Here is a 23,480-nt window from a genome sequence, read left to right as displayed (position 1 = left end):
TTGGGAGGAGAATAAAAATGTAGACTTTTAGAATGTGTTCAATGTTAAGTTGTAATCAACTTAAAATAGACTTTTTAAATATAAGTTGTTATAGCTAAGCCTCATGGTAACCACAAAGCAAAAACCCATAGTAGATACACAAAAGATAAAGAGAAAGTAATCTAACTAAATCACTAAAGAAAATGATCAAATCACAAAGGAAGCGAGCAAGAAAGGAACAGAGGAACTACAAAACAGTTGAAAGCAATTAACAAAATGGCGATACATACATACATATGAATAATTAATTTAAATGTAAATAAACTAAATTCTCCAATCAAAAGGCAGAGAGTGGCTGAGGATGTATTTTTAAGTAAAAGCAAAACAAAAACAGGTTTTAAAGCAGTATAGATAGGATGTATTTTAGCTCCTCTCCAAAGAGAAAACAAATGTGCACACACACACATACGTACACCCATCTGTGTATAAATGTATAGGAAGTCTGGGAGACACACAGCGCTTACTTTTGATGAGACAGAGGAGTGTTATGGGTTGAATTGTCTCTCCCAAATTCATGCGAAGTCCTAATCTCTTTCCTCAGGATGTGAACTGATTTTGAGGACAGGTCTTTACAGAGGTCATCAGGTTAAAATTAGGCCATCAGAGTGGGACCTAACCCACTATGACTGATACCCTTATGAAGAAGGGCAGTTTGGACACAGATTCACATAGAGGGAAGATGATGTGAACAGTCCTAGCAAATTAGTACAAGGAGAGTCTCATTTTTATACTTTGTAGTGTATGACTTTTTTTTTTCTATGTATATTACTTTTATAATAATCAGAGCCCTCCTCCAAAGCTTTTGGGAGAAAAAAAAAGAATAAGAAAAGAGACAGAATGAGAGGAAAAGAGAATGAGGCATGACTATCATGTAACTGGTTTTATTCCGCCTTTATAAATTTACAGAGGCTGCCTCCTACTCTCTGCCCCCCAGTACCACCCCCACCCGGCCCCGGCACCAGCCAGCACTGCCCTTTAAGTGGTCAGCTTGCTTCAAAGGAGCCACGAGCACTGGTGGCTGTTCTAGCTAAGGAGATGGGAGGGCCCTGATTTGCAAGGTCACAACTGGTATCTGGTGGTGCAAGATGTCTCCAGGGTCCTCTCCCTTCATTCCACCCATCTGGTTCTGGCCCAAACAAACAAAGTGTGATGTTTCTAACCATCTCACCCCACAAATCAGAAAGCCCAGCAGGCCTGTAATAAGAGTGCCTGCAAGCAGCTGGCATGCTTTTATAAACTTTGGCCCCTCGTTCTCATGGATGGCACTGTGACTGCTTGCTCGAAAGCCACGCTAAAATAACAAACCACCCGAGTCCCTGGAAAACAGAAGTCTTCCAACAACACTCTTTCCTGTGGGAGGATCTCCTGATTTCCTGGGGAGTGTGTGTGTGGAGGGCCCACTGTTAAGGGTGGGTGGCAACAAGCAGTAGGAGAGCAGCAGGGAGAAACAGGGAGTCAAGGACACTGACTCACCCCAAAGGCTGCAGGAGAGGGGCTGCGGGTTCAGGGAGGCAGCTCCTGTGCATTGGCTCCTGAGCAGTCAGCCTGCCTAGTGCCCCTCTGCAGCCTTCACAGGGGCTGCTGAAGTTTCTGCGAGAGCCAGAGAGGAATCAAAACCTAATTTAAAATTGCAGAGAGGTGAAGAAAAAGAAATCGCAACATACAGGTTGTAGGTCTAGATACTTACAAATACCCACAAGGGCGCCAGCCTCCTGTGCTTCAGAAAAAGTTGTTCTCTCCGGTTCTCAATGCTTCGTCAGAAGAGAGGAGGGACTGAGGAAGGAAGGAGCATTCTGTGCACTGCACTCTCACTGTAGCGTGAACTGTGATCATTTAACCTGGTGGCATGCTGAGGGTGGGTGTTATCCCACTTGTCCTACCTGGGGTAACTGAGGCTCAGAACAGTGACATCACTTGCCCGAGGACTGATGGTAGTAATGGCAGAAGACTGTCCAGCGACCGAATTAATGTGGTTGCTCTACGCCTGCTTCCTCACCTGTAAAGTGGAAGTGAACCCTCTACTCTGCAGAGAGTTAAAGATGATGGATGTAGTGAGCCCAGCTCCTGGCTGAGCACGCAGAGCACCAGATGACAAGTTCATCCTGAGGTAGCCCCATGGGCCCGAGAGAGCAGGGAGCACTGGGCGAGGCTCTTGCTTGGTGCCCACTTTTCAAGCCCACAAAGAGGGAGCAGGTGAGCAGAGCTACCAGTGAGTCTGGGAAAGGACCTGGGCTGTGCAGTTTCCTGGTTTGGTCCTTGCCTCACGTGACTGTGGGTTACCTTAGTAACCGATGCTTTCTAAGCCTCAGTTCCTCAACCCTAGGCAGGATGATGGGAGGGACATGCCTCGCAGGGGGATGAGGGTCAGGTAAGACCTGAGGGCTCCTGCCCCCTGCAGCTCTGGAGGTGCCTTTCAAGTTCTCCTCTCATTTTTAAAAAAATCAGAGCAATTTATTCAGGATTAATGGTCATAATAAGTAAATGCATATATTATCTTGGCAGATAAATTTTTACTTCACCAATTCTCCCTCAGATCAATCGCTTGATTCCATCAAACTTCTTGAAAATGTGTTTTACATTTGATGTTTTTATTCCTTCCATGGTGACTCTTCACCCCACTATAATCTGGCTTGTGCCCCTCCTACGCTAATGAAAGAGCTTTCATGACTCTAACAATCTTTTTTCTGAACTATCAATGGGCATGTTTTTTTTTTTTAATTCAAGTATAGTTGATTTACAATGTGGTGTTAGTGTCTGGTGGACAGCATAGTGATTCGGTTATGCATATATTCTTTTTCATTATAGGTTATTACAAGATATTGAATATAGTTCCCTGTGCTATACTGTAGGATCTTGTTTATTTTGTATACAGTGGTGTGTATCTGCTACTTCCAAAACTCATCTATCCCTCCTTCTGATAATCTCTTAATTACCAATCTTCATGGTTAGTTTCTCTCCTCAGACGCTCTAATTTCTAGCATCTCCTGTTGCTTTTCACCTTTGTCGGTAGCTTGGAAAAGTGGACTTTTGGGAAGAGTTGAGACTAGGCTGGAGGGGACCCTCTACATCTCTCTTTTTAAGGCCCCCACTTGTTTCTCTAGAGAAGGCGCTGGAACTTTCTCTGTGAACCCTTAGAAGACCCCACAAGACCCTACACTTTCCTTCCTCCAGGAGATTGTCCCTGTAACTTTTGAACATCCGAAGAGCCCATTAGGAACTGAAAGTGGGCCAAATACCACTGCAATCGAACCGCTCTGAGACCAAGGATCTTGCGGTTTTAACTATGTTCTGTGAGAAACTGTCTTCCGAATTCCACGCACACGCGCGCGCGCGCGCACACACACACGAAAGGTTCAGCAGGAACCAGTGGAAAACAACTGAGAGGAAGTACAGCTGTTCCCTCTGAGGAGCACGTGTGGGGGAAGCCAGGCCGCGGAAGAGGGGGTGTTCCCCGGGCGGCGACATGCAGCATTCTTTTCACTTGAGGCATCCGAGCCCGAGGAGCGGCAGCCTCCCCCGGGGAATATGACATAACCACGGGCGGGAAGGGCCTCACAAAAACAGGCCGGTGTCCACACATCCTTCTCCAGAGGAAACCCCTTCCCATCCTGTGTGCGAGAACTCCCACGTCCGCAGGGGCTCACCCGCCACCCCGTCTCCAGCTGGACAAAGAGCCCGCAGCCAGCCATCAGATAGGATGTGTTTGTATTTACACGGTACATTTTAAAGCAATGGCTACATTGGTCATACATATTAGAAACCATAAAAAAAAGTTAAGAACTAAAATGTACATCATACACTTGTATATATATTTTTTACACAGAGGTAAAAAGGCTTATTATAAAAAAATCAATACAACGGGGTTTTTAGTATACAGGTAAAGAATGAATTATGCTTCAGGCACTTTAATTTGTTAATGTGAGCAAACAGCTTGGTGGAGGGGGCGGGGGTGGGGGTCGGTGGGGGAAGCTTCCAAACAGAAAATCTTTTGGTTAATGTTTTGTTACCACAGATACAAAAATAAAATCTGAATAATTTCTCTCAGATGATTGACGTCAGTATGGCAAAGCTGACTGGGAAAACACTGCACGCTGTTCAGCTGCAGTGTGGCAATTAGAGAGACGTATTTACATAAATGTCCCCATGGCTGGGCTATCCTTGTGCCCTTAACCGCTGCCTTCTTCACAAACCAAAAAGGATACGCGGAGTAAGACTCATTAGCGTTAACTCTTCAAAGGGGTGGAAGAGGACAAGGGGGAAAGGAAGTTAGAAACAGTAACGACTAACTAGCGGTGACAAACAAAAAGCGGCTGGGGTATGTGTCTTCTTACTGAAATAAATAGGGGCACTTGAGCTGCGGTCGAACAAAACATACATTAGTGTTGTGCTTTGTAGAGAGGAGACCTTGAGAAAGGGCCTGAGGAAACGCCTCAGGTCTGGGGAGAAGATGGTCTCTCAACAATGTCTGGAGGCTGCTTGAAGGTTTTCTAGATGTTCTCCAGGCTGGGAAGCGGCTCTCTTCTTACATCACCAGATTGACAGCTCGCTGCTCTTGTCCCAAACCGGAAGGCAGGCCCAAGCCAGCCACTCCAACAAATGAAAACATCTACAACGGAACTCGTAAGCACACTGGGTATTTACATGGATGATCTGATAAAGAAATGCTATGTGCTCTCAGGCAAGCTGAAAGCATTCCCATGAAGGTAAGTGTGGCTAGCACTGTCCCAACACGACTGGCAGCCTGGAAAAAGAAAACAGTCCCTTTCCTTGAAGACTGATGTCCTGTGTGCAACAGAGAAGGGATGGGGCGGTGGGGAGAGAGGGATCGGGCCGTGCCCTGAGCTGGCAATTACCACAGGAAGATCATGGCAGGAAGATCCGCCAGCGTTGACAAGCCTGTCCCCTAGGGTCTCCACGACGTTCTGATTGTACTATGCTAGATACAGGTAACCACTCTCCACTTTTCTTTCTGCAGTAAGATTTGGCTATTCCTTGCAATATATTAGAAAAATACTATTTTCCAGCTAATTAGAGGCCTCCCATGTGGCAAGGTGCCAGGTAGAACCAGCCTGTGGACCTAACCATCTGTGCACCCGAAGTGGTAAGTCTGGGTTTGGAGTTGCAGGAGAAAGACACTTAGGCTTTGGAAGGGTTTCTACATATGGCCTTGTTTTTTCCCAAGTATAAATGAAGAATTTGATGATGTGAGATTGAGTCCAAAATGAAGACAAGAACACAAACCCATGAACAAAATACAACCCACCACTCTTCAAATTGATGACATTTAAAATTTCCCCCAATTAATAGAAAAATAGCCACTGGGGGGAAAAGTTCCTATAGTGTTATTTACCACAACCTCACTGTTTCTCAACTGGTCTGGGTTTGGAGAACACCAGTTTGTTGTTTGAATAGACGATTTGGTTTGCAAAAACCATGAGCAAAATTTCTTACATCATTTGCATTGTCTTCTAATATTGCTAAATTTTTACAAGTGGTGGCGACACAATTTTAAAAAGTTCTACATTAGGGGTAACTGGGGAGGCTCAGAGAAACCTGAAATCCCCCTTCTAGCCCTGGTCCGAGAGGATGCAATGCAGTTTAAAGAATTTTCCTGATTCTCACAAGTTAATCTGAAGTTAAGGCTCAATTCTCAGTCATTTTACAAGTGAATGTTTTGCATCAGTGAATGACGGATTTTTTTGGGGGGTGGGGGTGGTGACAGAAGATGAAGGATGGGCTCAAGATAGAAACTGCAGCTTACATGGGAAGTTTGGTTTCGAAAAGTTAAAGCGATCTTGCTTTGTGGTAGAAGTTTGTTAACTAGCTCACCTCCTGTACAGAATAACTGACTGCAGGTTAAAATACGTCTGGTAGGGTTTCATCATCTGACATCCCATTTCCACAGGAACCCGAGGAAGCAAGCTCGTGAGCAACAGACAAGCTGAACCAAGAGAAAAGATGGCCTTCGGTGCTCTTGGAAAAACCAACAAAAACCCACCAAAAATCAGCAGTACCCACTGCAGGCACCTTTGAACTGGAAGAGGTGGGCAGGAAGGATATGAAATCAGCACAAAGCATGAGACAGTAAGCTTGGTTACAGATCGTTAATAACACATCAGCGTCTGCGCGGAGGTTCCCTTCCTTAGAACACTGTGCGTGCGAGCGTGGGTGGGTGTGGCTGATGTGGAGTGGGTGGCCGGGGGTGCAGAGTCCACCGGGCAGGTTCCCCGGGCCGGAGCGGCGCCTCAGGTACCCGGGAGCGGGGGAGACGATGAGAGGATGGAGGAGACAAGTTCCCTTGGGGCTGTGGATGGAGGAGGGCGAGGGAGGGAAACCGAGTCACACAGCCGCTTTGTGCTTCCCCCCGCAGCACCTGCACATCACTCCGCAGTGGTAGCAGGCCCGCAGGGGCAGGTAACAGCACATACAGGGGGCCAAGAAAGACAAGGCAATAAGAGCCATCCACCGGAGGCAAAACTTCTCGTCGCTAGTATCGCACGAGCACGGGTCTGTATAGTCTCCCTCGGGGTCCGACATACAGTGATAGAGCATGCTGTCCGCACACCACATACAGCTCACCCGGCGGATGCAAGTTCTCACGGAGTCGGGCGCGTCCTGACAGTGGCCCCTCCGGTTCTCCTCGTGGTTGAACATGTCCCGGCAGTACTCGCACCGGGAGCGCTCGCCGTCCTCCTTCCGCCGCCGGGACTTGCCCCGGGAGGGCTGCGTCTTGATCACGCTGCCCCCGCGCCCTTTGGGGTCCTCGCCGAGGCCAAAGTCTGAGGAGTCCACGTAGGGGTAGTTGTAGTCGTGCTTGGGGACCTCGCCCTTGGCGAAGCGCACGTAGGAGTCCGCGTCCTCCGAGGGGTCCAGGTATTTGCCCCTCACCGGCGCGTGCCGGTAGTCCTCATAGCCCGTCATCCAGATCTTCTCCCTGGGGTTGATGCGCACAATCTCCTCGTCGTCGTCCGGGAAGCTCACCTGGCGGTAGGGCCTTGGTATCGGCTGCCCCAGGAAAAGGAGATGTTATTTTATAGCAGTGGCTAAACCCCTCCCCACCAAAAAACCAAAACCTCCAGTATGCATGTTTCACCTTTACAAAACCATTTCTTTTTTTTCCCGTTTTTTTTTTCTTTGAAGTATAGTTGATGTGCAATATAAGTTACAGGTGTAAATATAGTGATTCATGATTTTTTAAGGTTATACTCCATTTATAGTTGTATATTACAAATTATTGGCTTTACGACTGACCCATCCTGTAATTACTGCATAGCTTGTGGGTCAGACATACTTCAAATTATGAGTTTCAATCCCTTCCCGGGTCAGGAAATCAATTTGATGGGTCGAGACCAGCATTTCCCCTCTTTTTGCTGACGTACTGCCATATATGCAGGAACGTGTACACACTCTAAGAATAAAGTTTGAATTTTCAGAAGCTGAACATGCCCAGATCAAAGAGCAGAACTCGAGTCCTCCCTAGGACACCCTCACTGCCCTTCAGTGACCTCCCACCCCTGAGGTGATGGTGGCCGCTAGCCTGATGTCTAACAGGTTAGTATCACCTGTTTTCGCACAGTACGCACTGTTTTGTAACTGGCTTTTTTTCTTTTTTTTCCCAGTGAAACAGAGGAACACTGGACTGCACTGCATGTTACAAGGTAAGTACATTTCATTATCTTTGTGTATGTAACATGTACACTGGGCCGTAATATAAAATGCATGTCTCTCTATGGGTTGTGTTCAAAAAGGCAAAAGGGGATACCAGAAACTATAAGGCTCGCAAGTACCTTATAATCTGGTTGGCAGGATAAGATGCTGGGACATGAAAAGGTTCTAGAGGCTGACTGCCTGGGCTCGAATCCTGCCAGGATCTCACAGGTAGTGCGTGGCAGAGCTGGAATCTGAGCCTGGAAGGGCCCGACCCAGAGCCATACCCTGTAGCCTCCAAATCCAACCTGTATTCTCCCTTAGAGTGAAACAGTCATCTCTGCAGGTGGTCCTGCTAGAGTTGGCATCAGTGCCTTGTCCAGAGCAGCAGGCGCTTGAATAAATAGTTACCGAATGGATACAGGTAAGCCTGCCTTGCACAGGGCATCCCAGTTGTGGCAGACAATGATTTTCTGCCTTCGAAGCCTTTGAGTATGAAGGCTTTTTAAGGGGTGAGGAGCATGGCTCTGAGTATGGAAGTCACTAAGCCTCAGACTTGGTTTCCCTGACTATCAAACCACACAGGGCTATTGTGAGAATGAAGAGAGAGAATCCATCCGGTGTCAGCACAGGGCCTGTCACACAGAATACACTTGATACCTGTTGCCAGGATTGTCATTATAATATTGTCACAGAATTTATCACATGGTAATTAGATTTACCCACCACTTCCCATCAGACTGTGAGCTCCTTGCTGGCAGGGGCCAAGTCTCACAGGCTTTGCCCTAATTCCTGTCAGATTCTTGATGTCAGAGTTTCCCCAACTTTGGAAAATCACAGTCCTACAGTATTTGCAAACAAATCTTGGGAGCTGACACAGACTCTGCTAATAATTTATTTTACAAAGTACGGAGAGTCAAAAAGTCAAGTCCCATCCACTGCTATCATAATGTGATTTTGATGCCAAAATATTAGGAAATACACAGTAAAATGATTTTGAAAAAAAGAGTCATATAAACCTAGCTTTATGTTTTAAAAAACCTCAGTGCCTCATGCTTTTTCTCTCATCAAAGTAGAGTGGTGGCCACATCGCCCACAGTTTAGGAACCTGCTCCAAAAAACAGCTGCTTGGTAAATATTTGCTGAATTCCTGAATTCCAGCTATAGCTAAAGCGCCCTGAGCCAGCCTGGGTCTGCAGCTGGCAATGCCAGGGGGCTTGAGTCAAGTGTACAGTATTCTTTTTTTGAAGGGGGGTAGTAATTAGATTTATTTACTTATTATTTTTAAAATTATTTTTTAACGGAGGTACTGGGGATTGAACCCAGGAGCTTGTGCATGCTAAGCAGGCGCTTTACCACTGAGCTACACTCTCCCTACCCCAAGTGTACAGTATTCTGCAGTCTTGAACGCAGCCCTGTGCTTTCACACAAAGCCAGGAGGCCGTTGACAGAGGAATGTTGGAGGCAGCAGTGTCCTAGGTGAGCAGAGCCCTGTATTTCAATCTTGTTTCACTAGGGTCTCTCTCTCTCTCTCAGCCTCAACTTCCTCATCTATAAACTGGGGATGCCAAGGACCTGCCTTATCGGTAATTTGTGAGGGTAAGAGGAGATAAGGCACATAAAGGGTTTGGCAATGTGTCTGAAAATGCACAGAAAACTGAGTAAGGGTGAGCCGCCCCCACCCCTCCAGAATGGCGGTGTGGACTGCAAAGCAGGAGCCCAGAAGCAGCCCAGGCTCGGGCATGTGGCCACACAGGAGGGGAAGGAGGCTGTTCCAGAATCGGGAGCCATCCACCCCGTGACCTCCGACGAACGAGCCTGCCGCTCACCTGTTCGAGGTGATAGTGGTCCGTGGGGTATGGGTCGTGGAGGTGGCCCAGGGTATAAATCCTCCGGTGCTCACAGGATGTGGGCGAGGAGATTGTCCGAGTAGGTTGTTCCCTCTTCTGAGACGAATTAGAAGAACTGTCTGTAGCTGTCTGCATAGGAGGAGGTAACCAAGAAGTTAATTTAAAAAAACAAAAACAAAAACCCTAACACACTGTCTACCCTGACTTGTGGCGTCTTGCTAGACTTCCTGAAATCTCGAGTTTATCCTGGCTGTGGGAGGCAGAGGACCCCTGAAGGGCCAGATTGTCTAAACATGACGGGCAGAGAAACCCAGCCACCAGACCCTGGAAAGGTGGGTTTGTTTTCTCAAATGTGGGAGCAGCGACCGGCGCTGAGGAAGGGCTCACCGCACCAGGCCTCCCGCTGGTGCGTTCCAGTTTGATCAAGAATGGTCACCTGTTTGTGGCCCTGGCTGCGAGGTCCTCGAGTGAGCACAGGAGAGGCAAACAAGCAGAAATCAAAGCCATATGTTTCTCTGTGGGTCTAATCCCAGCCTGGGAAAGTCTCAGAGATAAGGATGCGTCAGAGGTATTATGGGTCCTGGCTTTCTAGGAAGAAATTTTGTAATCTTCAGCTTGGAGGCAAGCGTGGGGGGGTCACTTTAAACTGGAAGTAAGATGGACGCTTGCAGAGAGGGACGAAGGCCACCATCTCTGGGGGTGAGCACAGATCTGTTTTCCCAGAAGAGGCGACGAGTTCAGTTTGGAGCCTCTGTGAGGGTATCTTTGGAAGGTGGTCAGATATCAGGATGTACTGTGGCTGTGCGCAAAGCACGGGCCTGATCGCCTTCCAATATACCTACCACCTAGGTGCTTTGTGTTCCCAAGTGATCCCAGGAGCCACAAGCTCATTCAAGAGCTTTGTAAGATGCAGCTGGCACCAACCTTTAAAACCAGGGCACCTCGGAAACCCCATTACTCAGTAACTTCCATTTCCTTACAGTGTTGCACCCTTTTTTCTTCTTTTTTTTTCCCCAGATAAATGAAATGGTTTCCTTGAAATCTAGGTGTCCTATTGTGGTGAATAACTACAAACTCCTCCTTGGCTGTTGTTCCTCACTCTTATATTCCCCTTATCTCATTTGCAGATTTCTCTCCTTTTATGTTACTGTTTTTTGTTACTCTCATAGATCCTTTTGGGGGCAAAGCAAGGATCAAATAGACTTAAGAAAGTTATTTGTACCTCTTCCCCATTTATAAAGTAATAAATGCTCAGAAAAATGGGATTGCAAGCATTCAGGAAAAAGAAAAGATACCCGTATTTCCATTATGCAGCACAACCACTGTTGATTTTTTAAAGCTTGGTGGACAGGTGTAGTATGCCTCTGGAAAGCCAACCCTCCTGGATTTTTCTTTAATTTTGGTCCACGTGATGTGGGCTGAAGCCTGTTTCCAGTCCCACAATCCATAGTGACTAATTCAGATATGAACACACACAGTCCTATCTGAGGCAATACAGAGAGACTTTGGATGGAGAGGTCAGAAAAGATGCTGTCTCTGTCTCTGAAGTTAAGATCTAAGGGCCCCCCCTAAGCCTGGAATCCTAGTGAGGGTGCAGGGAAAGAAACTGCCCGAGGATAAAGTAAAGCAAAACCAAGGGAAGAAGGTCCCCACAGACACCATTTGAGCTTCTGGATCCAGCCAAGCCTGAATCATCACTCACCCTAAGATGTCCCAATGATACAAGCCAATTCCCTTTGGTAACTTAACCCAGAATGCGTTGGGTTCGTCCCTGGGGTGCACTTTTCCCTCACTCCCGATTCCTTCTCTGTGGCAGCCGTTCCACCTCCACCAGCATCACAGCCCTGGCCTTGCCTTTGCCTTGCTTACTCCTTTCCACAGCAGGCGGAGTGCAGTTGGGCATCCAGAGCCTGCTTCATTCCTTCTCTGCTTCTTGGGAGCCACTCGATCGGCAAATAGCACGTGCCGGCAATCATTCTTGGGACAGTGTGGTCCACTTGGAGGTGGAGGGCCCACCGCAATGTGGGGAGGGTGTGGAGACCCAGCGCTCATGTGCCTGGTGGGGCAGATCTGTCCAATCCTGGGGTCCAGCCCTGGGATGCCCATTTCCCACAGATGTAAGCCAGGACTAATATCATCAGTAATGAAGGGTCTCCCATCATTTTTTTCTCAGTTGGTACGGAGCTCAGATAAGAAAGAGTCGCTATTTACCCCTCAAATCCCAGTAACTAAAAAAGACCAAATAGATACACAGGACTTTTTCCTTTCTTCCAAACTCTGCCCTGTCCTCCAGCTCTCACCGACCTTTTCCTTATGTCTTTGGAGGTACTGCCTCCCTCTTTTAACACATGTGTGGTTGTAGGTCGACAGCACAACAAAGCAAACAACCCTTAACAGTCTTATGTTATGTGAGGGCTTATGATGTGCCAGGCCCTGGCTAAATGCGAACACGACTGCAGGTAAAATATCACGTCCATATCAGACAGGAAAACGGAGACTCCGAGAAATGCAGGACCCTGCCCACCGTGGGAGGCGGCCCCTGCCCACCAAGCCCAGTGGGATCTCCATGCACAACACCACTGCTTCTCAAGCCCGGGAGAGCCCACGCCCGTGTCTGCTCTGTGTTAATCTTGGTGAAATTAACCCAAGTACAACTTTTCCAAGTAAGAAGGTGCACCCTGATGTATACAGTCCCTGGAGATGAGGGGATGGTATCTCATAACACAAAGGTTTCTACAGATCTCAATAAATACTTTCCACATGAGTAGATAAGGGCTCTTCGGTGTGATTCAAATCTCAAGGGTTAAACTCTTATCCAACACCCAAGTGACAGTCACGTCTTAGGTTAGAAGCTACCCTGGGATTGGACACTGTTATATGCACTGTGCATTTGGGTCTCAGAGACCCAGTTAACACATTGTGGCCACCTGTGTGTTAGTCATCTGTTCACCCGAATCCACCCTGTTTTCTGTGACCTATCTATGTTCAGGTTAACAGTGTATGGAACATCATTCTGGGAAATGAGGCACGCCTGGTATTCCTGGTAATCCTCAGCCAATCAAATGCCACCTTCTGACACTCCCATCCTTCCTCCCTGAGCCAGACCAGCCTCTTCCCACTGCAGAGTCAAGTGCAAAACTTCCTGGACAATTTTTGGACAATTTAGAGAATGTGAGACTGAGAAAGACCTTTCGACATCTCCTGATCTGATGACAAATCTGTACAGAGGAGCAGGGAGGCCAAAGGACTGAGGTGCGCCCACAGTTCACCACCTCCCTTGGGATGTCCCAGCCCAGCCCCCAGCCTCCCGCACCTCACTGCTCTGGGTTTGCCCGGACCCTGGGAAGAAGGGCCCATAGGAGAAAATCCATCAGAAGCCAAGGATCATCTCAGATCTCTGCTATCTAACAAATCCTGCCAAGTGGTGAGTGACCTACCAACAAAAGGGATGTGCTATCAGGGCATCTCCGAGAGAGGCGAGGGGAAAAACCTCCTTTCACCACATGCCCCTCTGAACTGGTGCCCCCTAACTGCTCATGAGAAAAGCAGCCCACTAAGCTGTGCACATACGTACATCAACAAGCAAGATTCTAGAACGTGGCTGTGTTACTTGTGTGCACAAGCTAATGACACGCACCAGCCTACCAATCTGACAGCCTCATCTTCAACCTGGAAAGACTGGCTGCGTTTTCAACTTGCCTTACTGGGGGGGTGGAGGGTGGGCACCTTGGAACTGCTGCAGGTTTGAGCTCAAGAAGAACACAACCAGAAGTCCTCCACGCCTGGGGACCTCAGGCTCCTTAGTGGGGTGGCTTCGGCGGCAGGTGTCCCAGAGTCAGAGAGGAGTCAGAGCCAGCCTTTGATGCCACTCACTGTGAACAAGGCCAGACACGGCTGTTGCCACCTGGGAGCCGGCTACTTGGGGGAGGTCCTGTGCAATGTGATGCAGTGAGCACAACCACTGCCCCTTGTAAATGCACCCTCCAAAAAAACCTACCTCTGGGTTTGACCGTCTCAATGTCAGTGTTTGCCAGGATTTCCAGCATGATGTGATAGTGGCCCTGTTTCCTTGTACCAGACTTTAATGGGACAACTTCTAATGATTCTCTATTAAATACAATGTTTCCAGATAACCGGAATGATGATAAAATTCCAAAAATTTCCTTGTATTCTAGATTGCTAAGGGTTTTCACAGCAAAAGATGTTGGATGTAACCAGATGGTTTTTTTTGTATCTATTGAGATGATTAGTCTTTCACCTTTGTTTCATTAATGTCTGAATCAAACAGTTAAGCTTTTCGAATATGAACTATCTTTGCATGCCTGAGATATTTTCTACTCTAATGATCTTTCATTAAATTTGTTGTACACTAAATGTTCATTGATAGATGACTGGATAAAGAAGTTGTGGTATATTTACACAGTGGAATACTACTCAGCCATAAAAAAGAATAAAACAATGCCATTTGCAGTAACATGGATGGACCTAGAGATTGTCATTCTAAGTGAAGTAAGACAGAAAGAGAAAGGAAAATACCACATGATATCACTCATATGTGGAATCTAAGAAGAAAAAAAAGAAAAGGACACTATGAACTCATCTACAAAACAAAGACCTGCAGACTTAGTAAACAATCTTACGGTTAGGGAAAGAGGGTGGGAAGGGATGAATCTGGGAGTTAGAGATTTGCAAATGTTAGCCACTATATATAAAAATAGATTAAAAAAACAAAATTTCTTCTGTATAGCACAGAGAACTATATTCAGTATCCTGTAATAACCTTTAATGAAAAAGTATGAAAACAAATATACGTATGTATATGCATGACTGGGACATTGTGCTGTATCAGTAATTGACACATTGTAACTGACTGTACTTCAATTAAAAAAAATTTAAAAATTGTACAAATATTTGATGTGATTTGTTAATATTTTACTTTAAAACTTTACATCTAGACTCAATGAGTTGGGCTGCAGTTTTTCTCTACTTGGGCTATTCTTGCCCAGTTTATAGCAAGGTTATGTGAGTCCTGTACACTGAGCTAGGCAGTGTTCCACCTTTTTCTATCCTCTGGAACAGTATCTTTTTTTTTTTTTTTTTCAAAATTTAAGTATAGTTGATTTACAATGTTGCATTAGTTTCAGGTGTACAGCAAAGTGATTCAGATATATATATATTTTTTCAGATCATTTTCTTTTTTGGGGGGCGGGTAATTAGGTTTATTTATTTAATGGAGGTACTGGGGATTGAACCCAGGACCTCATGCATGCAAGGCATGTGCTCTACCACTGAGCTATACCCTCCTCCCTAGATCATTTTCTATTATAGGTTATTACAAAGATATTGAATATAGTTCCCTGTGCTATGCAGTAAATCCTCATTGCCTATCTCTCTTATGCATGGGAGCTGTTTCTTAACTGCCTAAATTTGGTCTTTTTAAGGGGTATGCCTTTGACAACATTTTCAGATTTTTCCATAGTTATCTAAAAACACGTGTTTTGAGTAATAATCTTTGTGTGGCCTGGGTCTAAAGCCCTCTAAGATGGCAGTGAGCTGAGACAGACTTTTTGATAAGGAAGACCAGGAGGCTGAGAAAAGAAAGGGTAAGGAGGTGGAAGCAAGAGTCAGAGGGCACTGAACTGAAAAAGCAGGTACTGCCAACCATAAAATAAGAAAATATTGCCACGATCAGCCTGCCCAAGTCCGCACTGGTACTGAAGACACCCACCCCCCTCTCCCCTGAGGGTTTTTTTGGGTTTGGGCTGGGTGCTTTGTGGGATGTGGGCTCAGATACAGGTGGACACGGGCAGGGTCAAGGCCAGGGCTTCCCTAAGGAGCGGCCCGGGAGATGGGCAGAGGGCATGCTAGGTGGGTGGATGACGTAGACCTAGGTTCAGGAGAAGGAAAAAAAGAGGCTCAAGTGTATCAGTGAACATCTGATAAACTCCTTTAAAAAGGGCAAGCTGTTAATGGCTGCACTCTGCAGACACGAGCTGTACTTACTTTGGGAACTGAGATTTGCCTATAATTCCCCAGTATTTATCAACAAATAAGAGGGAAACCACGGAGCTTCAAAAGGTGATACAGACTTTTCTTTTGAATAACTGACTTCAATGGTATGATTCCTTGACAATAAATTAAAATCTGAAGTCCAGGACACTGGGCTGAGGCTGCCAGTTTCCCCAAGGTCAGTGCTGCCTGGTTTGGGTGGGAATTGGTCTAAATGGAGAAAGGAGACCAGAAGATTGACGTCTAACGTTACCTGGGTGGCTGGCTCCCTCCTGTTGGATGGGTGTATGTGTAAAATGTGATTTCTTACTCTTGGAAGCTTGACTGTTCTTCCCTGTCCTATGAAGGGACCCTGAGTTTACCACCTGGAAGTTCTTAAAGAAGCACATGCATCTGTTCACATGCCGTGGGTCCGGGGATGGGCCTTTCCATGTGGAAGGCCAACCTCTTTGACCAAGGGATGCTCAAGGAGGGAGAGAAAGAACCAAGGAGGAGGGTAAGAACCAAGAGGCCAGACCAGCTAAGGAGGCAGTTTGCCTAAATTACCCATCCTGGGATGGAATCCCGGCTGCTGACCGAGGGCTTCTGGGGGCACCCAGGGTGGGTCAGGTCACACACTTCAAAGTGAAACATGCATTTTTCAGGACTATGTGCATCCCTTCAACTCCTCTGGGTTTTCCTGCTAAATCTGTTTTTCCAAAAGGAGGTTGGGGTGGGGAACAAAGACAGCAGCAGCTGGCGACCAGTGCTCATGGGAGAGCAAAGGTGTGCCCAGGGCTGTGTCTTCAAGGACACTTGGAACTATTAAGGGGCACCTGGATGACATCTTTCTGGAGTGAGACACCCTAAGTACATTAGTGAGATCATGAGAAGGCTGGTAACAGTTAATTTTCTCCTCGCTCTTGGGGATGGAGACAAATGGGGTGAAGCCTCCCTCCAGAGAGGCAAGCAAACAAGTAGAGCCCCTTTTCTTCCCTGTGTCCCCAGGAGCACATGAGCTGATGTGAACACCCAGCTCCTGCAGCCAAGCCAGCTCTGAGCAACCATTTCTAGAGGGCAGCAGGCCCAGAGATTCTGAATAAGGCAGAGAAAATAAAGTGAAGACACTGCGTAAGGAGCCAGTCCACATCCTCCAGGAATCATACAGCGATGTTAAGCAAAACTAGCACCGTACGGAGACGCTGGAAAACCTCAGTGCCAGGCCAGGCCCAAGTCGCGGGCCAGCTCTCTCACCTCTGTGGGCCTCAGTGTCCTCATGCGTGCGATAAGGAGGGGCCCTGGGTGATCTGCAGGGTCTGCGTGAGCTCTGACAACTACGTGTAACCCCTCTGCCGCCCTCCTCACAACATGTTTGTCACAGAGGAGTCTGTCTAAGACTGTGGCTCAAGTGATTCAAGAGCCCCAGGATGTAAGGCAACTATACCTCAATAAAAAAATAAGGCATCACCATAGCTAAAAAAAAAAAAAAAAAGCCACAGGATTAGTTCAGGTTGATAAACTAGATTTCTGCCCTGTCTGTAGACGCCGATACTTTCAAGTTTTGAAGATGGCTAACTAGTAGTAACGACTACCGTGTGTACTATCTTTACGGCACCCCACCACCAAGAGAGATTTCAGCAGCGGGTGCAACCAAAGCAAGATTCAATATTCTTCCTGTTGCAAGGGCTTCCCGTTTTATTTACTTTTTAAAAAAGCATGTATACACACATGCACTTATGTATAAGTATAAATATATACCGTTCCTCTCAACCTCAGGCTAGGAGACGAGATTGATCACAAGGAACTCTGGGCATCTCCTGCCTTTCAGAAGACAGTAAACCGGATGGTTGCGTGTGTCAGAAGGCTCCCCGGCTTGGGTGGTCTGGGGATGAGCTGTTGCCTAACTCTTGAGCAAAGCAAGCCTGTCCCCTCAGTAGCTATTAGACTGACAGGTCTATGGCCAACCCCTTTTCCTTTGGTAAGTAGGAAGTTGTCGCCTCTTTTGTCAGCTGGTCTTTGGGAACAGGCAGCACTGGCTCATGTGTCCTAAGGACCTACACTGGTTTCAGGTGTCCTCTTTCAAAGAGGCAAGCAGACAGGAAGTCAGCCGGGCACATGCTCTTTTACAGCCCCAGGTAGCAGGCACATAGGGTCTAAGAGGCAGCTGGTGGGAGAAGGGAGATGACTTTGTCCTAGACTCAGACATTATCCCGTCCAGGACCCAGGGGATAGATGCAGTGGGCATTCTTTTATGGTGAAAACAACAACAACAAAAATTCCTACGTGTTAGACAAAAGCTTTATGTTTCTAAAATTTGAAATTAGGTGAAATTTTGACATGAAAGGGCTCTGACAGACCCACAGCTTAGCTTTTACTGGCCAGTAAGCAAGAGCAGGTGTCAGGGAACCTGGAACATGTACTCCGCATGAATTAATAAAATGGAAATAGGAGTATCCTGCTATCCGCAGCTCAAAAAGATGAGATGATACATGTATCAATGAAGAAGGACACAAGTTGGTGGGCTGGCAAAATGCCTTTGGGCTTCCTGAAATTGAGACCATGTCAAAGCTTTCGTGTGAGCCTCAGACATTTAATTGCTTTAATTTAGCCACTGAAGTTATCACATATTGAAGTAAAAGATCCTCCTCTTGCTATGCAACGTGAGCTTGATAATGACTGTCCTTCAGAGGATAAAGCAGCTCCCATCCGTCCTCTGAGAACTTCCTGCCACCCCATGCCGGGCTGGGTCTCAGCCAGCAGCTCCCTGGTGTTGACCATAAAGCATAGCTGTCCTTCCTCCAAAACGTTTTTGCTTCTCTTAATAAACCACCATGGATGAGTTTCACTAGTTAAATTTCGCAGAAGTAATTTACATTTTCAACTTATTTTCTCTTTAACTTAGTCTCTCCTGGCCCCACTCTGTCCCAACCCTTTAATTCCACAGGTAGAGACAACAGAAACATTTTTGATCAATTGATCTTCTAAAATGAGACTGGGGTTCCCAAGCAGGCAGAGGAGAACCCATAGCTCCACTGAAGAGCCAGCTGAGGTTTTAAGCCAATGCCCTTGTTGAAATGCCCACCACTTAGGTGGTTCTTTGGCAAGTCTGAAAATCTGGTATATATCTGGTATATTTCATATGTAAAATTTACTGAAACTTACTGAATAAGCATTTCCTTTTCTTAAAGTTTTCGGAAAGGGAGCAGGCAGATTTGGAGTTTGCATTCTGGGTGAGCAGAGTGTGGAACTGGGCATGAGTCGCTTCACCTCTCTGAGCCCCGGTGACTTTATTTGCATAAATGGGACTGTCAGTAAGTACCTGATGGACAGCTGTGAGGACCAAATTCACTAACGTACGAGAAAGTGCAGGGCACAGGGCTAGGGACAGCTCCACACCATGGTGCCTTTCCTTACCCTCCCCTTGGGCCAGCAAATAGAAACTCAAAGGAAGTATTTCATCCTGGGAAGGTTTTGAGTCCAAAGGGATCAACGGTCACAGCTCATTAATGGCAGAATCAAGTTTAGAGTCCTGGCCTCTCCCCAGCCTCCAAACTCTGCACACAAGGGGGTCACACATCACTTCACCTTTTCCAAACATCCTCTTTCTTAGAACATCAATAAACGAACCCCATTTATTATAAAACTGGTAGATTAGCCTTCAGCGTTCCTGGGGATGGATTAGGTGGAAAACACTCTTTAAGAAAAGGAAAATTCTGTGGTATTCTGCACCATTCTGCTTCTGTAAGTGAAAGCCTGATATTTACAAAGCTCCGTGAATTCACTTTTTTCCTACTTACTCAAGAATGAAAATAAGCACAACTTGCAAAGACTCAAAAGCTCATCTAGGACAAAACAAACTGCTGCTTTGTACTTTGGTTTCCACCACTTGCTCTAGCCATGCTTCAGAAAACACCTGGGGTGGGTGGGAGGGGTTTGAGATGTCATTCGGGGCAACTGCTCTGAACAGCCAGAAAGTAATAAAATGCAGCTTGTAATAAACAGGATGTCAAGGGTTCATGCATAGGGCACGAGGAAGAACCAAGTTTTCCAGTCCGGGCAGAAACATGGCTAACAGCTGACGATGCTGTAAAAGACATTTTCCTACGTGAGAGAGGACTGCCTGCCTGAAGAATGAAAGTGCAACGAGACACTGAAACATAACCAGCTTTTTTCAAATGGGTTCTAGGGAAGAATTCAGACCCACACAAAATGTTATGAATGACTCTAACCAGTTCTGCAATGGACGGTACACAGTTGGTAGTATCCTAGGTGCGCAGGAGAGAAGTCACCTCGTTACAGAGGATGGATGCCTTAAGGTGTGAGGGGTTCATTGGGAATCCCTATGAGACAGGCTGCCCAAATCCAGAAACAATACTTAGGTGGTAGTATAAACCTAGGAGGTGGGGGAAAAAAAAACAAACCCAAACCACATGCAGGGTAGGCCTTCCTCTGGCGAAGCTTCAAGTTGCATTCTGGGGACTTCCAGGCTGTCACACTGGCTCAGGCTCCAAGGCCATCACCTGAATAGGCCACATGTGCCATCAGTCACCAATTTATTCTCTTACCTCTCCTCCCCTTTCCAACTTGGGTCCAGGAGAACCCTAAAACACAGATCTTGAATAAAAGAGTTATATAAAAAAACAGAACAGCTGAAATACCATAGATGTAGGTATTCAGTGCAGGAAGAGAAAAATGACAGTGGTGAACAGGAAAGGTGACGAGGTGGCATTCACCACTCCTCCACTCTGAGCCAGCCGTGTCATCTTTGGCGAGTCACCCATCGGACTCTGAGCTGCATCCATGACTGTCTATAAAACGAGGCAGATCCTTCTTTGCCACAAGGAAGGAGGTTGGCTCATCTGATATAAACTCAACATCCCTTCCAATTCCAAGACCAATAATTCTAAGGAGCTGGCAAGCCAAACATTTCCAGCTAACTCTTCGTCATTCCTCCTACCTTTAATGTGCCATTATTTCCACGGTGGACACACTGCTTCCTAACACTTAGGTGGAAAAAGCAGCCACAGCACCGAGAGCCACAGAACTCAGCCTGTTGCGTCTCTCTAATCTCTTTAAACCCCCAGATGGGGGATATCAGGATTGCTGTCACTGATCAGGATTGCTTGATTCCTCCTCCTCCCTTGAATGCCTCCCTCCCCTTTTTTCCTTAAAAAAAAAAAATATATATGTTTATCATTTCATATCTCAAATAGCAGTCTCGCCTCTCCCCGTCTTAGCTTCTCACTCCCCAGAGAAATACACATGCAATTCTTGTGGCTCTGTCTTCTTGTATTTCTCTCCATCTTTTCAATGGCATCTTGTTATTCTACTATTTCCTGATTTGCAGATTTAGATATTATTTAAGGACTTCTTATTATGGAAGATGGAGTCTTAGCTATTTTATACACTCCCAAGTATCTTTCTATAAAGCAAATATTTCCCTAAGCCCCCTGCTTTAGAGCCAGGATCCAACCACTCAGCACAATGACAGCTGAAGCATGGACGACACTTGACCACAGATTCTAAATGAGCCTGCTCTGCAAGTCCATGGACCCTGCAGCTGCATTCTCCCAAGATCAGATTCAAATTCTCCTTGTCTGGCTATGAAGATGCTGATAACGTTTTTAAATGATTTTAGAGTTCTGCAGCGGTAAATAAAACACCAGATTTTAATGGACCAAATCTACAAAATAGGAATTTGGAAAATTTTTCATCAAATGATCATAAAACCTGGAGCCTCGCTAGTCCTACACAATCCATTTCCTTTACTCATTCTCTCCCCATCCCCGGTAACTCCCTTCCTTGCAGACTCCAAACCCTCTAGCCTCAGAGTCCTGACAGCAGGGATCCCAGAGGAATCAGCCCTAAGCCAGGGAGCAAACCAGCTCAGCCTATTCACAGAGCTTAACCATTCATATCTCAAGTTTACATGCACCTCCTCCATGAGACATGCCAGAGCACGTTCCCCCTCCCACCCCTGCCCAAGACAAAAGCACGACAGAGGAAGCGACTTGGCGGTCCTTCCATTCAGTCCCCCTCCAGGCTCCCCAGCTCTGAAGAGGGAGATGTGATGACAGCGTGCTGACTCTCAGCGATGCCCCGAAACGCCCGCTACAGAATGCTAGCCTTTGTTGTCGTTGCTTTGTATCCTTTCTATTACTCATCTTATAAATTTGCACCAAATGGCTCAGGCACTGGAATTCCCTCCTACATCCACATTTAATGCCGGGCACACCCTGGCCACCTAGGTGTTTGTGTTCATCTGGGAGGATCACGGTAACCGAGGTCTCCCGTGGAAGAGAGAGGACTGTACGGCAAGGGAGGAAGTCGGTGGGAGGCAACAAGAAGCATGAACAGCCAAAGGCTCATAGCGAGTGGCGTTGCTTGGAGCTCACCTCCTAGTTGTAGACTCAGCAGGAAACACAGCTAGAAAAATAGGACACGAGGCTACTGAGACTCCCTTAAAAATTACCCACCTTTAGATGGTCCCCCAGGATAACAATAAAGCCAGTGAGTAAGACAGGAAACCCGATGGCTGTTCCACACTGTACTGGGGTTCAGATCACCCATTTATTGAGCACCTAAATAGCAAAGCTTTATAGGGCTGCAGAGACTATTCTGAAGAATAACCCGTTTCTAATCAGATGAATAATCATTCATTCAGCAAATGAAATATGAAGACCAGAAAAAAGGGGCAGACTTTCAAGTGGCAAGAGAGAAATAAAGGAGAGTGCTACAGGATTTGAAAGAAGAGAGAACACTCCTAATTGGCTGAGGGAAAACTAACAAGGCACACGGATGGATGAACAGCCCAAGACTCAGAGAGTCAGAGCAGTTGCTAATCAGCAGCCTCTGGTGGTGGCTCCGTCAGGAATGATGTGGACACATGCCAGGCTGGTGGCAGGAGAGGCGCAGAGGCAACAGTGGTGGTGACTGGCAAGATGCACGGGCAGGGTGTGTGTGTGTCTGCACATGCGTGCACACACCTGCTACGCTGGATGCTTATTTCACTTGGAGGCGTTGCAACGTGGTTGTATCAACCTGAGAAGTCAGGGGGACAGGCTGGCTTAGAGGCTGAGAGTGGGCAAAGTGTGAGCAGAAGACAGACCATGCTTGGTGAGTGCCCAAACAACTGCTCCACGGGGTTTGGGGGCGCCCCTTCCTCCACTTCATCCCCCAACATAGACTGTGCAACCACATGCTGTCCACAGTGTCCTGTTTCCCTCCTGGCCCTGAGGAAGCCTCTGAAACAGAGGGAAACCCCTCACTCCAGCAGCAGAAACAAAAGAAATACTCCTGGTTCCTCAAGGTGTGCCTCTAAAGGTTTTCTTGTCCACACGCTGTTCTCTTAGAACAAGCTGTAAGAGGGCGTATCACCATTTACACTCCTTCTGTCTTAAATGAGTTCCAAGTTCTAAACATCTGTCTTACCAACGTAAGTCTTAGAATGCGAAAGACCTTGGGAAGCTGGAGGCTAGACAGGTATGAACGCAGCCGCTCACCTCCTCGGCTCCAGCTTTCAGAAACTTTACTTACTTCTTAGGACTGGAAGTCTAACAAACTGCAGGGAGCTCGGGAACAACAGGACACCTGACACGTTCGCCCCTGACGACCCTCCCATCCTTACATGGGATGCTGTGAGTCAGTGGCCTAAGGACTGGGCTTGTCTTAGGGAAGGGAGGTACTGCCATCAATAGGCCCGTTTGTCAGCGAGTAGGAGGAAGACAACAGGCACCAGGGCCCACAAGGAAAGCAGTTAAGCCCCACTCCTGCTGCGGTGAGTTTCCCGGTGTCTGGAAGCAGCAGGGCTGTGTCTACACCCCCTTCCAGGCGTCTGGTGTGGCCCTAGAGCATCACGTTGATCCCCTTTGGAGTAAAGGACAAAACCAGCAGGGAGGCTGGCTTCCGTCACCCCATTCCCTCTCGCCCTCTCCTGATTCCATAAATCACTTCTGG

General features: G+C 46.9%; 1 protein-coding gene and 1 non-coding gene across 3 annotated transcripts in view; both read right to left on the bottom strand.

The window, feature by feature from the left end:
• Positions 1 to 3,727: 3,727 nt before the first annotated feature.
• SPRED2 (sprouty related EVH1 domain containing 2) overlaps positions 3,728 to 23,480 on the bottom strand; it is a 109,896-nt gene continuing 90,143 nt past the window's right edge. For both annotated transcript variants that reach the window (XM_010979917.3, XM_031467157.2), the window contains exons 5-6: positions 9,516 to 9,665; positions 3,728 to 7,044 (exon numbers count right to left, since the gene is read on the bottom strand). In XM_010979917.3, coding sequence (XP_010978219.1) covers positions 6,379 to 7,044; positions 9,516 to 9,665 — 816 coding nt within the window. In that variant the 3' untranslated portion in view covers positions 3,728 to 6,378. The remainder of the gene's footprint in view (positions 7,045 to 9,515; positions 9,666 to 23,480) is intronic.
• On the bottom strand, positions 14,768 to 14,840 carry TRNAA-UGC (transfer RNA alanine (anticodon UGC)). The gene has a single exon. It is a non-coding gene; the product is annotated as a tRNA-Ala (tRNA).

Source organism: Camelus dromedarius, chromosome 15 (assembly GCF_036321535.1).
Source record: "Camelus dromedarius isolate mCamDro1 chromosome 15, mCamDro1.pat, whole genome shotgun sequence".
NCBI lineage: Eukaryota > Metazoa > Chordata > Mammalia > Artiodactyla > Camelidae > Camelus > Camelus dromedarius.
This window is presented reverse-complemented; position numbering and strand designations above follow the sequence as displayed.